The 15,383-nt window shown below is 36.8% G+C and overlaps 3 protein-coding genes across 6 annotated transcripts; 2 read left to right on the plus strand and 1 right to left on the minus strand.

Moving 5' to 3' along the window:
* Positions 1 to 627: 627 nt before the first annotated feature.
* pgls (6-phosphogluconolactonase) lies at positions 628 to 4,881 on the minus strand. 4 transcript variants are annotated; one of them, XM_067376665.1, is made up of 6 exons: positions 4,810 to 4,881; positions 4,217 to 4,483; positions 1,735 to 1,842; positions 1,538 to 1,639; positions 1,164 to 1,304; positions 628 to 990 (listed from the first exon to the last, which is right to left on the minus strand). In XM_067376665.1, exons 2-6 carry the CDS (start codon positions 4,481 to 4,483, stop codon positions 844 to 846), a joined length of 765 nt encoding a protein of 254 aa, XP_067232766.1. In that variant the 5' UTR covers positions 4,810 to 4,881; the 3' UTR covers positions 628 to 843. The 4 variants fall into 4 exon arrangements, with proteins under 4 accessions (XP_067232766.1, XP_067232774.1, XP_067232791.1 ...); XM_067376673.1 differs by having other exon boundaries at positions 4,217 to 4,499; positions 4,810 to 4,864; XM_067376690.1 differs by lacking the exon at positions 4,810 to 4,881 and adding an exon at positions 4,711 to 4,766.
* Positions 4,882 to 5,850: 969 nt separating this feature from the next.
* LOC137017872 (zinc finger protein 37-like) lies at positions 5,851 to 8,914 on the plus strand. Its single transcript, XM_067382608.1, has 4 exons — positions 5,851 to 6,276; positions 7,523 to 7,616; positions 7,751 to 7,853; positions 7,948 to 8,914. Exons 1-4 carry the CDS (start codon positions 6,047 to 6,049, stop codon positions 8,541 to 8,543), a joined length of 1,023 nt encoding a protein of 340 aa, XP_067238709.1. The 5' UTR covers positions 5,851 to 6,046; the 3' UTR covers positions 8,544 to 8,914.
* Positions 8,913 to 14,514, plus strand: LOC137017871 (zinc finger protein 12-like). The gene is made up of 4 exons (XM_067382607.1): positions 8,913 to 9,356; positions 12,990 to 13,120; positions 13,195 to 13,312; positions 13,391 to 14,514. The coding sequence occupies exons 1-4, from the start codon at positions 9,089 to 9,091 to the stop codon at positions 13,960 to 13,962; spliced, it is 1,089 nt and encodes a 362-aa protein (XP_067238708.1). The 5' UTR covers positions 8,913 to 9,088; the 3' UTR covers positions 13,963 to 14,514.
* Positions 14,515 to 15,383: the final 869 nt, after the last annotated feature.

The raw sequence follows: 15,383 nt of genomic DNA on the forward strand, positions 1-15,383 counted from the left end.
AAAACATTTGAAAGATGTTTTGCAACATTTGAAAACTTTTGTATTCTCCTGCAAAAATATTTGCGTTCACTAGAAAAATTATGCATTCTCTCACAAAGATATTTGCGTTTGTTCCCAATCTTTTGCATTCTCGCAAAGATATTTGTTCGCTCGCAAACTTTTGCATTCTCTCGCAAAGACTTTTCTCAGGAGATTGCAAACATTTTGCAAGTGAACGCAAAGTTTATTGGGGAGATGCAAATCATTTGCAAGAGAACGCAAAAGCCTTGACATAATTTTTCCTCCAATATCAGATTTTTTTCCTTGCCATATCCCTTTAGGGGCTCCATACTGTCCTAAACTACTGCCAGAGGGAAATTAAACAGGACATGTTTGTCTGAAATTACAACAGGTTTTGTGAGAGAATGCAAAAGTTTGTCAAATAATGATGTTATCCATTACTGCAAATATAGTTAGCTTTGTAACAGTCTTCAACAATGAAAGGCATTTTTACATTCAATTATTTTATGTATAACCAGAATGGTTATTAACCTCCTAAAACTTTATTCAAAATTTGTAGGCAGGTTTTTTTATTGCATCCAACAAAATGTACAATGGCAACTATCGTTTCCACAGTTATTGTTCTGATAATAAAGCTATGCTAACAATTGTGTTTTTAAAAAAATTAAATGACAAATTCTGAAATCTTCAAAGATCCCCATTTCTTTTCTTTTTTTTTTTTTTACAGTTTACAGTAATAATAACTGCAGTAATTACAGTTAGGATTTGCTATGAAGAAAACATCTTTGCAAACACAGTTTAAGGACTCCATAGGAATACTAGAAAGTGCTTCCACAAGTTCTGTCAGAGTTTTGCCCCAGGCCCTGGCCTCTCCACCTGAGATGTGAGGGAGGCAGCTGCCGGCTCATCCACAAGCCAGAAGAGCTCTCCCTGTCCAGGTGCCACCAGAGCTGCTGGAAGTGCTGGGCCTTCTCCACCCTCCAATACTTGCTACAGAATTACAGAAAATTATGGGATAAAAACTAAAACAGTAAGAATATTAATACACCATTGATCATATATATATATATATATATATATATATATATATATATATATATATATAGAGAGAGAGAGAGAGTGGAGTAAAAGGTCTGGTCTGAGACACTACTGAAAGTGCTTACCTTGAGTACAGGAGCTTTGCTGCCTCCTGTTGACACAAACACCACACATCGAGCAGCGTTGACCGTGGGTAATGTCATAGTGACACGCTGAGGGGGTGGTTTGGGGGAATCAGAGATTGGGGCCACTGACCTCTGGCTTTCCTACAAAACAACATTTTATGATAAATTGATACTTAAAAAAAAAAAAAGAATGCCAAAAAAGTACATATAAACAATTCAGAATGGATAAAAGGGAGGGTTTTGTGGGAATCCAAATAATAAATTGCTCTGCAAGGAAACACTTCCTATTTATTAGCATGCTATCATCATATGTTATTACAACAGTCTACTGAAAATGACCTCTGATACTGCTTTATTATGAATGTATCAGAAACCTGTAATAAAGGATGATCTGGAAAGAGAGAGCAGGTGTGTCCATCTGGTCCCATTCCCAGCAACAGCATGTCAAAAACTGGAATTTGCTCTGTGCTAAAGGCCTAAAATGACAAAATTCTATTAAGATATGAATAAAAAAAATAAACAAATAAAAATCAAATGACTTCAATTTAATGTCTATGAACTGAAATTGCACCTTGCTGAGTTTGCCAGCATAATCGTCAGAACATTCTTGCACAGGTAAAGAAGGATCTATAGCCAAAATCCGATCTTCTGGAATGTTGATTTTCTCAAACAATTGATTCTGAAAGATATAAAAAGCATTCAGTATTCATAGTTTATATGATATTACACCCTTGTAAAAAACGCCCACCTGGAAGATAAAACAAGGTGCTCTTCTGCTGCCCAGGTTTGTATTTGGTGCCTTAAACCAGTGATATTAAAAGACCAAATTCAGTAAAGACTTCAGTATACACCTTATTGATGATGCATATTGTAGTGAACAGGGGTCACGAGTATGAACTGAAGAAAGTGCATACATCCACATCCATCCATCATAAACGTACTTAACATGGCTCCAGGGGGTTAATAAAGACCTTCTGAAGTGAATTGATGCATTTGTGTAAGAAAAATGTCCATATTTAACAAGTTATGAAGTAAAATATCTAGCTTCCGCATTGAACTTACGAAGAAAGTGTAAAATGGCTTCACATCAGTTAAGCCTTTTTTGTAAGTTGAATAGGGAAGGTGTAGGACGTAGCGTAAGCTTTTTGAACTGTGAGAGTTTTATAACTTTCTTTGTAAGCTCAATCCTGAAGGCGGTCTGGCGGAAGCTATATATGGATTTTGTTTTTACACAAACACATCGCTTCACTTCAGAAGGCCTTTATTAACCCCCAGGAGCCGTGTGGAGTATGTTTATGATGGATGGAAGTGGATGGAGACACGTTCTTCAGCTCATACTCGTTGATCCCACTCACTGTCATTATAAAGCTTGGATGTGTCAGGATATTTATTAAATATTTCTCTGATTGTGCTCTTTAGAAAGTCATATACACCTAGGATGGCTTGAGGGTGAGTACATTTTTATTTAAAAAGTGAACTAATCCTTTAAGTGCTTTTTCACATTAAAGTCGGCATGAAATGGAAGTTGCAATAGTGTTCCCTAATGTGTTATATATCCAAGAGAAACAAGAAAAATGTAGGGCGGGACTTGATTTTGTCCATGGGGAATTGACTAGATAGAGCCAGAGCGCATTTACGCCACACCCATGTCTAAAAGCTGCTGTGTGACAGGGTGTACAGCAAACAAGCTAAAAAAAAAAAAACATAAAAAAGTTTTTATAAGCTATCGAACAGTAAAAGCCAGCCTTTAAGGAGACAAAAGTGGATACAGGCAATAAGACGTGAAGCATCAGCAGGAAGAATGGGTAAATTGTGGGATCCTGACACTCCTGTCGTCCTCAAGTGGGCGTAGTTCTCAGAGTAATATGACACATTGCGCTCTGTCATAATTGCCTGTATCCACTTTTGTGTCCTTAAATGCTCGTTTTTTTTGGGATGTTGACAGCTTATAAAAAACTTGTTGTTTTTTTGTTATAAGTCAGAAATAGGGCTGTCAAACGATTAATCGTATACAAAATAAAAGTTTGAGTTTGCATAATGTATGTGGGTGTACTGTGTGTAATTATTATGTATATATAAATACAAACACATCCATGTATATATTAATGTATACATTTAGAAGAAATGTTATTTATGTACAAAATATTTTTATTTATATATAATATAAATTACATAAAAATATAAATAAATACATATACTTGTAAATATTTCTCAAATATATACATGGATGTGTTTGTATTTATATATACATAATAATTACACACAGTACACTCACATATATTAGGCAAACTTAAACTTTTATTTTGTATGCGATTAATTGCGATTAATCGTTTGACAGCCCTAATCAGAAATGACAAGGAGGCAGCTTCACGCAATACAAAGTCAATGGAGAGGGTTGGCTTGTTCCCCGGTGGTAGGGCTGTGCGATACACCGGCTTTACTGACGAAATACGCGTGACAATCGCATGCGATATATCGCCCAGCCCTACCCGGTGGGCGTGGTTTTCAGATTATGATGCATGTTGCTCTGTCTCTATGGTTAGAAGGTTGTGGTTTGCTATTGGTCGATCTCATGTGAGTGACAGGTTGCCCCGCCCTCTCACAAGTAGACATCATCAGAGAATTTGCTGCAATAGGGAGGGGAAGTTATTCTGATTAAAGAGGACATGAATTAAAAAAAAATTACATGCACAGACAAATCATTTGTAATAAATACTCCAATATTCCATAAAAAAGAATTCAGAATTCAGTCGATTTTAATTTTTATAAGAACTATCAGAATTTTAGAATGTCCTGCTGTTTTTAGTGATTGAAATACTGCGGCAGATGCTGTGTATGCACCCAAACTTGATGTTCGTTCACATATCTGTTTCTTTTCTTAAATTTTTGAGGGGTACCTAAATATTTGTGGCTTGAAACAAATGGAAAATTGACAGGCCTGTGCTGCAATTCTATTGAAGTTTTGCCAGTCACGTGTCTGTACATTATGAATGAACTTCCCCATTACTAAAAACAACTCTACAGTTTAAGGGGAAAAGACCTCAGAAAGTTACCTTATATAAGCCATAAGTGCTCTCAGGATCACTGAATGGAACGAGTCTCTCATCACAGAAGCCGATAAGCCATCTGCTGCAGTCCAGGTTCCCCAAAGCAGGCAGCTCCTTACTCAGGATGGAAACCAAACTCCCTCCTGAAAGGCCTAGAGAAAAGGAGCTTCCACCTGCGCTTAGAGCTTTCTCAGCACGAGAGGACACCAGCTGGGCCAGAGAGGATCCGAGCTCGGCCACAGAGGGGAACACCACCACTCTTCGTCCAGACATCTGAAATGAAGGAAAGCTGCATAATGGTTATGCCAGTCAGCTCAGATATGAAGCACAGCAGAACTCAATATGCGTCCAACAGTAGCATAACCAGAAAAAACATATGGTTTGGGTTAAGGAAACTACTGTTTAATTTGAAAGGGCAGTGCAGGTGTGATGAAGTCAATTAAATCGAGGAAGCATTGATTCAGAATGTGAGTCATAGTATGAGTGCACAAAGACCCTACCGATAACCACTGGCAAAGAAAACACGTCAAAATGATGCTCTGTGACTTCCACGAGAACTTACTGAAGCTGTAATAAATTATAAAAATGACTGAACTCACCGTGGAATGTTTTCTTAGTAGTGAGGTTCCCTTTACGTGCTCCTCATGCGATCTGACGAACGTCCAATCACAGCGAATGTTGCCTACCGTTGCATTCTGGGTAATGTAGTTCTCATTCGAATCAACCCTGTTTCTAAACATTCAGTGGATTTCTGATCCAGTCTAGCTGTCATGTAGCTGTAACTGAATCACTGGTCTGAAAATTATCCTTTTAATTAGTTTTCATGTCTGATATTCTGGTTATTTCAGTTTATATTATATATGATTTGTATTATTTTCATTTTATTTAATAGAATTTTTTTTTTTTTTTTTTGCCATTTATAATCTAATCAGTTGAAAGATCTCCCACATGAAAAAATACTATAGTAATTTATAGTAAATACTACAGTGTTTTTGAACCATACTATAGTAAAGTACTTGAATTAATTTGTTGTGGTAATTCTATAGTTGCTGAGGTAATATAACAACTATAGTAAATTACTTTACCCAATACTGTACTAAGTTTTCTACAACTATAGGGTATATTATACTACAATACACTACAGTTTACTGTAGTTAAACTAAAGTATACTACAGTATTTATTACAGTTTATCACTATAGTTAATACTACAGTATGCTGTAGCATTCAACAACAACCTACAGTATACTAAAAATTTACTATAGTATGGTTCAAAAACACTCTAGTATTTACTCTAAATTTTATAGTATTTTTTTATCTGAATTATAATATAATATAATAATAATAATGAAGGAGAGACGTTAAAATACACAGTGTATTATCACACTATGTAGGAATCAGAATAACAATTTATCTATGACATTTTTATATGCTTTGGAAGCCTAAATGTTTTCTATATGGATGTAAAATCACGTTACATCAGCAATAAAAATTATTTACCGTATTAATCTGGTTTTGTGAATGTGAATTTTAGCTGAACAACAGTCTCTAGCGCTCACTTAAAATGCTCCGCTTCAGTAGATGGCGCTGGTGCGCCATGTTTGGATAAATAAATCACACTGAGATACACGTACAAGAAATAGTAGGAAAGGGAACCTTTGGTGTAGATGAACACTGTTGAACCATTGTATTTACTATTGTTAAGTTAAAGTATATAACAAATTATTATTATTATTATTATTATTATTATTTGTAGAGGCAGATACTGTATATCTGCAAAATAAAATAAAACAAAAAGTTAGCGGCTTCCATTGGATAGTTTGAGGAAATATTAGGAGATGGTGTCCACTCTCTCCTCTTTCCAGAGCCAGTTAGCTTCCATCATGGAGACACTTTTGCGAACGGCTGTGTTAGAGATAAGCAGACTGGTGGATGAGGAGTGTGAAGTGTTGCTGTCGGAGGTCAGCCGCAGCCGCAGTGAAATCAGCGCGCTGAGAAAGAGACTGGAGGTCCAGCCCTGGACAAACACTGGACAAACACTCACACACACTGTCACATGTGTTAAAAGGTAGTCACACTTCTGTTATTTATCATGCTTGAAAATGCGTATACTTTACAAGACACATATCAACGAAAATTGTAAGTTAGTAACTGCAGTTGGATTTTGGTAATTTAATCGGACTACTTTTAGATTACTTTTAGATTACTTTTCGTTTATCACATTGATTTAAATGGGATACGCTTGTATCATATTGATGTAAAAACAATTAACTGCCATTGTGTGAATAACATGTAATCATGTAATCAATAAAAAAATCTGAGCAATAAAGGATTAGTTCACTTTCAAATGAAAATTAGCCCAAGCTTTACTCGCGCAAACCATCCTAGGTGTATATGACTTTCTTCTTTCTGATGAACACAATGTGAGAAATATTAATAAATATCCTGATGCATATTTGCTTTATAATGCCAGTGAGCGTTACCAAAAGAGTATGAACTGAAGAAAGTGCATACATCCACATCCATCCATCATAAAAATGTACTCCACATGGCTCCGGGGGGTTAATGAAGGCCTTCTGAAGTGAAGCGATGCATTTGTGTAAAAAAAATATATCCATATTTAACAAGTTATGAAGTAAAATATCTAGCTTCCACCAGACTGCTTTCAGTATTAGAGTTACGAAGAAAGTAAACTGGCGTTGCGTCAATTAAGCTTTTTCCGTAAGTTGAATAGGGAAGGCGTTGGATGTAGCGTAAGCTTTATGAACTGTGAGTTTTACGCTTTCTTCGTAACTTAAATACTGAAGGCGGTCTGGCAGAAACTAATTTACTTCATAACTTGTTAAATATGGATCTTTTTCTTACACAAACACATCGATGCACTTCAGAATGCCTTTATTAACCCCCTGGAGCCATGTGAAGTATGTTTATGATGGATGAATGTGGATGGAGACACTTTCTTCGACTCGTTACTCCTGTTCACTGCCATTATAAAGCTCGGATGCATCAGGATATTTATTAATATATCTCATATTGTGTTCATCAGAAAGAAGGAAGTCATACACACTTAGGAAGGCTTGAGGGTGAGTAAAGCTTGGGCTAATTTTGATTTGAAAGTGAACTAATCCTTTAAAACAAACTAATTAAAAGTACTTTTTTGGAATCTGTTTACGTAATCTAGATTACATGTAATCAGTTACTACCCAGCAGTCTATATAATATATAATTTATTTATATATATATATGTATATATATATATGCGATGGATCATAATAATTAAATTTAAATCACCCAATTTTCATTTATTTATTCAGTGAAGATACCCAGGAAGAGATGCACAATCATGTGAACAGGTGTGGAGGTGATGTCCTATTTAGAGACAGCCCAACAGTAATTCAGCAAGACCAAGTAAGTTCTCTTCATCATGTAAATATCCACATAAATGGCCTGTAAATATTTTAAGTAAAAATGCTGATGAAAACGTCATGTTTCTATATATTTTACACAAATATAAGATATAATGTGATGTCAAAATGTCAAAGGACAGTCCACAGCAGACGTGTGAGGTCAACCAGCCAATTACTATGATAAAGCAGGAGCCACATGAAGTAGATGTTTGGATTGGGCAAGACGACAGTGAAGCGGGTAAGTCTGGATTTAACTGTTGTATAACTGTGGATAATATTAATTGCCAATGTTTGTAAATAATTGGACTTGCATCACTTTCACCTATCCAAAGGAACCCACTGTGGTGAAGCCGTGAGCCTGTCGCCCACCAACGATGTCCCTTGTGTTGACAGAGGAAGTAATGCAGCTGCAAGAGTCCCATCTAAATCACAACCACAAGAACTGAACAGAAACGCCTCACCTGGAGAAATGATGGTGAACCAAACAGTGCAGTCATTGTCCAAGAAATCTGAATCTGAAAACACAAGTCGCACGCAGAGTTTGAGTGGCACATGCGGTGCCAATACTATTTCAGGGGACAAGCGTTTTGTTTGCACCTACTGCTCAAAGTGGTTCAGGTGTTTTAGTCAACTTACAATACATCAGCGGAGTCACACAGGTGAGAAGCCCTACAGGTGCACACTTTGCGGGAAGAGGTACATTCAGAAAGGACACTTGTACACCCATCAGCGCACCCATACCGGAGAGAAGCCGTATCGCTGTCCGCTCTGTGGGAAAGGCTTTATACAGAAATGCACTCTAGACATGCATCTGCGAAGTCACACCGGAGAAAGGCCCTACACCTGCACAAAATGTGGGAAAGGGTTCACCACGAAATTTAATCTCAACAAACACCTGTCCTGTCAGTCCTGCAACAGCATCAGTTAATGAAAGACAATGAGCTTGAGGAAAGTGAGCTCTTGAGTGACTTTAGTTTTAAACTCTGCATTGGGTTGTGTTATTTATTTGTTTCATCATTATGATCACAGGGGTAGATCATTTTAAACAATGTTTAGTTTATTATAATTCTTGTAGGTATCAGATCAGCATTAAATACAAAACATGTAAAAAAACAAAAAAAACAATTGTTTTGTTTAATATTATTATTGTCATTTTTTCCCCCACAGAATTCAAGTAAATAACATGCTTTTATGGGAAAACAGCTTACATATTCTGCCATAATTTCCATAAATGTAATTCTTTTCGTAATATTAAAAATTCAACAAATCAAGTTTTTTTTTTTTTTTTTTTATTATTCTAAAAACCTTTTCACGGCGAATCTACACGGTGGTTTACGGTAATTCGTCCCATAATCCTTTTCTGCCAAACGCTATTTATGGTTTGTTTTTACAAAAAACACCGAGAAGAATAGCGACAGAGTCCATCTAGAAGAAGAAACGGCTACATTATAACATTAAAGGTTCTCGTGAACGATGAACATCATGAATACCTCTGATTTTCAGACGCAATTAACATCCATAATGGAAATAATGGCGAAAACCGCTGTTGCTGAAATAAGCAAACTTTTTGAGGAAAATTCTTTGTTGCTGCGACTAGAGATATCGCGGTTTTCAAGCGAAAATGAATCTCTGAAAAAGAAATGTAATTTTCTGGAGAGTGAACTTCAATCTGCCCGGAAAACCGCTGGAAATATGAACGGGACAGAAGCTCCATTCAGCCATCCGGGACATAACGTTAGAGGTGATTTATTAAACTCGTGTTGAAAGCAGTGCCAACAATATACTGTGAATTTTGTCTTAATTAAATGCGAAATAGGAAGTTACATAGGGATGTGCATTATCTGAGCTGGTAAACTGAACGCTGTATGTTCATGCCCCACAAAGCATGATCTCTCTGTGCCCTTGAGTAATGTTGTTTGCTGACTTTTATGTCCTTTTACTTGGTCATTCTCAAACAGTTTCTGTTCCCATGGGTTCCTTTTGGTATAATTCACAGATTAGTGAACAATGTTTGATAGATTGATTCTGTTGCACAAACTTGAAAATAAGGCCTTGTTTTATTTAAAGGGATAGTTCACCCTAAAATAAAAAAACGGCATCATTTACTCACCCTCAAGTTGTTCCAAACCTGTTTGAAATTCTTTCTTCTGTTGAACATAAAGGATATTTTGAATAATGTTGGTAATCAAACTGTTTCTGGTCCCCATTGTCTTAAAGGGTTAGTTCACCCAAAAATGAAAATTCTGTCATTTATTACCCACCCTCATGCCGTTTCACACCCTTAAGACCTTCGTTCATCTTCAGAACACAAATTAAGATATTTTTGATGAAATCCGATGGCTCCGTGAGGCCTCCATAGCCAGCAATGACATTTCCTCTCTCAAGATCCATTAATGTACTAAAAACACATTTAAATCAGATCATGTGAGTACAGTGGTTCAACCTTAATATTATAAAGCGACAAGAATATTTTTGGTGCACCAAAAAAACTAAATAATGACTTATTTAGTGATGGCTGATTTCAAAACACTGCTTCAGGAAGCTTCGGAGCATAATGAATCAGCGTGTCGAATTAGCGGTTCGGAGTGCCAAAGTCACATGATTTTAGCCATTTGGCAGTTTGACACATGATCTGAATCATAATTCGAAACGCTGATTCATTTGTGCTCCGAATCTTCCTGAAGCAGTGTTTTGAAATCGGCCATCACTAAATAAGTCGTTATTTAGTTTTTTTGGCGCACCAAAAATATTCTTGTCACTTTATAATATTAATATTGAACCACTGTACTCACATGAACTGATTTAAAGTCCCTGTAAAGTCAATTCTGAGAATTCTTTCTAAACACTTTATAAATGTTACAAATGTATTGCTAAAACACATTACAAAGTGTGTGAAATGAGTAATGCTTAATTGTGAAGTTAGAGCGTTAAACAGTTTTTCACCAAGTCTCTGCTCAGGATTTTTTGGGCGGAGCTAAAACGGGGGTCTAATGACGCACATCGTACCCCGAGCATAGCCCCTCCACTAACACTATATAATTGTCGATGATGCACCGAGCCTGGCGCCGCCTCTACAGCGGTTCAATCGCTGTGTCTCGAGTGTCATTACAGTCATACAGCCCTTTGTACATTTAGCTAGTAATGCCTTCGTCACGCAAATGCATATAACATGGTTGTTATAATATACAATACAGCTCGGTCTTCTTATTTCCTCCCGTCTCGCGGCACCGTCATTTGTCGACTCGACAACAGTCCGGCAGTAGGCTACGCTACGTGCCCACCAATGAGTGTAAGTTACCGAGTTTGCGTATTTTATAATTAGTAGGTAGTCCACAGTAACTCTACTAAAATGTGCAACCCTCAAACGTGATTATTTTGTTTATATGCATCAGTATGTTTGACTCATTAGAAGTTGAGACGGCAGCTCTCGCGAGTGGGTGTGGTTTCAGCGCCGACAGCGGACACGCCCCCAGCGTTTGAGAGCAGAGAGCGCTGCCTATTTTTTCGAGATTTTGATAACTTATTTCATTTACTTGCAGATTTTTTAATCATTCAAATTTGGCTGGGTGGTTAATAACACATTTTTCTTTGGTGTGAAAAGCTCAAAACACATACTTTAAAATGACTTTACAGGGACTTTAAATATGTTTTTAGTACATTAATCTTGAGAGAGGAAATGTCATTGCTCCCTATGAAGGCCTCACGGAGCCATCGGATTTCAACTAAAATATCTTAATTTGTGTTCCAAAGATGAACGAAGGTCTTATGGGTGTGGAACGATATGAGGGTGAGTAATAAACAACTGAATTTTCATTTTTGGGTGAACTAACCCTTTAAATAGTATTTTATTTCTATATTATGGAAGTCAGTGTGGACAAGCAACTGTTTGGTTACCAACATTTTTTTTTAAAATATAATTTTATGCAGCTTTAGAACAACTAGAGGTTGAGTAAATAATGGCAGAATTTCATTTTTGGGTGAACTATCCCTATAAGGCTTTGTTTTATGTATTTCTTTTACATTGTAATATCCACCAGTTCCTGTTTATTGTCATTACATTTAGAGAAAATAAAAAAACATGTAAATAATTTAATAATTAAAATAACACATTTTCTTCAGTTTGTTATTTGTACATAAGTGTTTTTTTTATAGAAAATACTTAAAATGTTCCTCACTTTCTGTTTAGTCCGGTAATGCCGTGTATTTCTTCCCTAATTGTTTGATCTTTCTGGCATCATGGAGTTCAAAACTATTTATTTTCTTTTAATCATCAATTTGTTTCTCAGGGAAAAGAAAAACAGTTCTTTTCCCCCTTTTTCTTTTCATTTTCCTCCTGACCTTCAACCCCCAAAACAGATTTGTCGTAAAAGAAAGTATTGTAAGAGAAAATTATGAAGATGATGAAGACCTCGATGAAGAAGACAAAGTACTTGAAGCATCTTGGGTTCAATGGAGTAGGAATGAACTCAAAGTTAAAATTTTACTACCCTTAATGTAAATGAAGTCGCTCCTGTTGTAACAGTGGTTATCTGTATGATAATAATAACTTCAGACACCTAATAGTCTGAAATAATTCTCAGATGGTCTTTAATATGTCTTTATATGGTCTTCAAGCCACTCCCATTCTACAGTTGATGGCAATTTTCTTAGGATCTGATCTCCAGAAATGGTGCAAAAGTTTTTTTGCGTTGCTATTCGCTTGTTAAGTCGTGACTTAAGGAGCACCGTTTCCGGGTCCAAGCCTCGACTTGTTTCACTTGAGAATGCCATCGACGGCCGTTTATGAGCGCTATTTATTCATATTAAACATCAATCATTTTAAAAAGTTAAATATTTTAAATACTTAGTCTACACAACAGTCTCCGTGCTCACAGCGTCACAGATATTAATATTTTAACGATTTATAAAAGATGAATCACTGTCTGGCCATCTGGAATATTAGTATGGAGAAAAAGGTTATAATTATATATTTTTTGTAGTATTACACCACATCGTGTATGTAGGTATATTAGCACTATTTGTTGTTTTCTTGTGGTATGAGATAGAGCGTTAGGACCCGGAAGCGCTGCCGCGTGACGTCAGACTTAACAACCAAATTCCTAAATTGGGCGGCATGATAGCTCAGTGGGTAGCACTATCGCCTCACAGCAAGAAGGTATCTGGATCAACCCCGGATGAGGAGGGTTGGGGAAAGCCCTGGCAACCTACACATATGGCAAAAGATGGATATGACTGAAGCTGTAATATAGATTAATTATTGTGACTAGGTTGAGAAAATGTAGTAACTTATGCTTAGTAACAATATAATAAAAATGTGTATATTTCAAGACTGTAGTCATAACTCTACTTATTTAAATGCCTACATGTTCAACAGATACTGGACATCGTCCCACAATTGACAGTGTCTTCGGTAAGGAATGGTGCATGAACCTCTGGAGACATGAGGAGTCAAATGTTGGTGAGCAGGAGGACGACACACACCTGAACTCAGTCATCTCAGAAGAGGTTGGTCTCACACACTACTGTATTTGGAGTTCTCCTAAAAACAATCAAACCCTCTTTTATTTTCAACCCTTTAGCCAGTAAATCTGCTGGATGAAGAACCAGATGTGATTATGATTAAAGAAGAGACGCTGAAGATTGACGATTGCTCTGGGAAAAACAAACCTGACGCCGTCCAAAGTAACAGTTTGAAAGGTTTGTGGTGAAAGAAACTCTATAAATATTAACTCTTTATTATTTTCAGACGTTCATGTATCATTTATTGAATTACAGGACCAGCAATGGCCAGTGAAAATAGTTGTGTTGCCCAGAGCTCTGAAGATTTTATCACATATACGGTTCCGTCAGATGAGCAAGTCCAGCCGAACATACCACAACAGCCACATGCCGAAGAACAAACTCTTGAAGGAACAATTTCGACACATGAAGACTGTACAGCAGGGTCAGATTTGAGCCCTGATGTTGGATTTTTTCCTAACAACTTAAGTTACAACCAGATGACAGTTACACAAAAGAAGAAATTAAATTGTGTGTTCTGTGGGAGAACCTTTGAGTATTTAAGCCATATGACGAAACACATGCGAACACACTCTGGAGAAAAACCGTTTGTCTGTACAGTTTGCGGTCGACGGTTTGCTCAAAAAACATATCTCACAACTCACGAGCGCACTCATTCTGGTGAGAGGCCGTACGGGTGCATGGAGTGTGGGAAGAGCTTTTCTCAGAAATCTTCTCTCAATGTTCACCTCCGAAGCCACACTGGAGAAAAACCATTTAACTGTTTAGAGTGTGGGAAAAGCTACGCGTACAAAATTGCTCTTAAATCACATCGGTGTGTTAGTTAGAATAGAAATGAATTGTTACTGAATGTTATGTGTACTTAGTTTTAGTATGAAACTACTGTCCAGGGCTGCGTTTCATAAGCTAAATTGATCGTGGAGACCATACAATGCTTTAGGGAAATGCAGCCTAGGTCATTATATATTATCCTTGTTATCTGTTTGTTGATAAGAAGGATAAACATGTTGGGATACTATTGAATAAAATACATAAATTGAAAATTGAATGAAAATGCTGATAGTAAAGGTAGTTTGTTGGAAGCACTGTGAAATGTGTTCTTGTGCAGGGTTGCCAGGTATTCACAACATAGCATAGCCCAATTGTTACTCAGAACTAGCCTAATCACATTTCATGGGGTTCCGCCGTGAAAAAAATGATGTTCTGGCTTTTTTTGCGGGGTTTCCCTGGTAAAATTCGCATTCTAGGGGCTAAATATCACGTGATTTGGGGTCGCTTCAACCCGCGGACATGAAAAACAACCCGCGGAAACAGTGTTAAAGGGTTAGTTCACCCAAAAAATGAAAATTCAGTCATTAATTACTCACCCTCATGTCGTTACACACCTGTAAGAACTTCGTTCATCTTCAGAACACAAATTAAGATATTTTTGATGAAATCCGATGGCTCAGTGAGGCCTGCATTGCCAGCAAGACAATTAACACTTGCAGATGCCCAGAAAGCTACTAAAGACATATTTAAAACAGTTCATGTGACCACAGTGGTTCAACCTTAATGTTATGAAGTGGCGAGAATATTTTTTGTGTGCCAAAAATAACAAAATAACGATTTTATTCAACAATATCTAGTGTTGGGCGATTTTTAAAACACTGCTTCATGAAGCTTCGATGCTTTACGAATCTTTTGTTTCGAATCAGTGGTTCAGAGTGTGAATCAAACTGCCAAAGTCACGCCCCCCAGTGGTGAACCATTGAAATTTCAAAACACTTATGACGTTAAGAAGCCTCGTTTACTGAAATCACGTGACTTTGACAGTTTGATTCACGCTCTGAACCACTGATACAAAACAAAAGATTCATAAAGCTACGAAGCTTCATGAAGCAGTGTTTTGAAATCGGCCATCACTAGATATTGTTGAATAAAATCGTTATTTTGTTATTTTTGGCACACAAAAAATAATCTCGCCACTTCATAACATTAAGATTGAACCACTGTAGTCACATGAATTGTTTTAAAGATAACTTTAGTAGCTTTCTGGACACTGAAAGTGTTAATTATCTTGCTGTCAATGGAGGCTTCACTGAGCCATCTGATTTCATCAAAAATATCTTAGTGTTCTGAAGATGAACGAAGGTCTTACGGGTGTGGAACGACATGATGGTGAGTAATTAATGACAGAATTTTCATTTTTGGGTGAACTAACCCTTTAAAGTAGCCCAATTCCTTGAGTAAACTGTGTTCTTGTGTC

The sequence above is a fragment of the Chanodichthys erythropterus genome, chromosome 3, assembly GCF_024489055.1.
Source record: "Chanodichthys erythropterus isolate Z2021 chromosome 3, ASM2448905v1, whole genome shotgun sequence".
NCBI lineage: Eukaryota > Metazoa > Chordata > Actinopteri > Cypriniformes > Xenocyprididae > Chanodichthys > Chanodichthys erythropterus.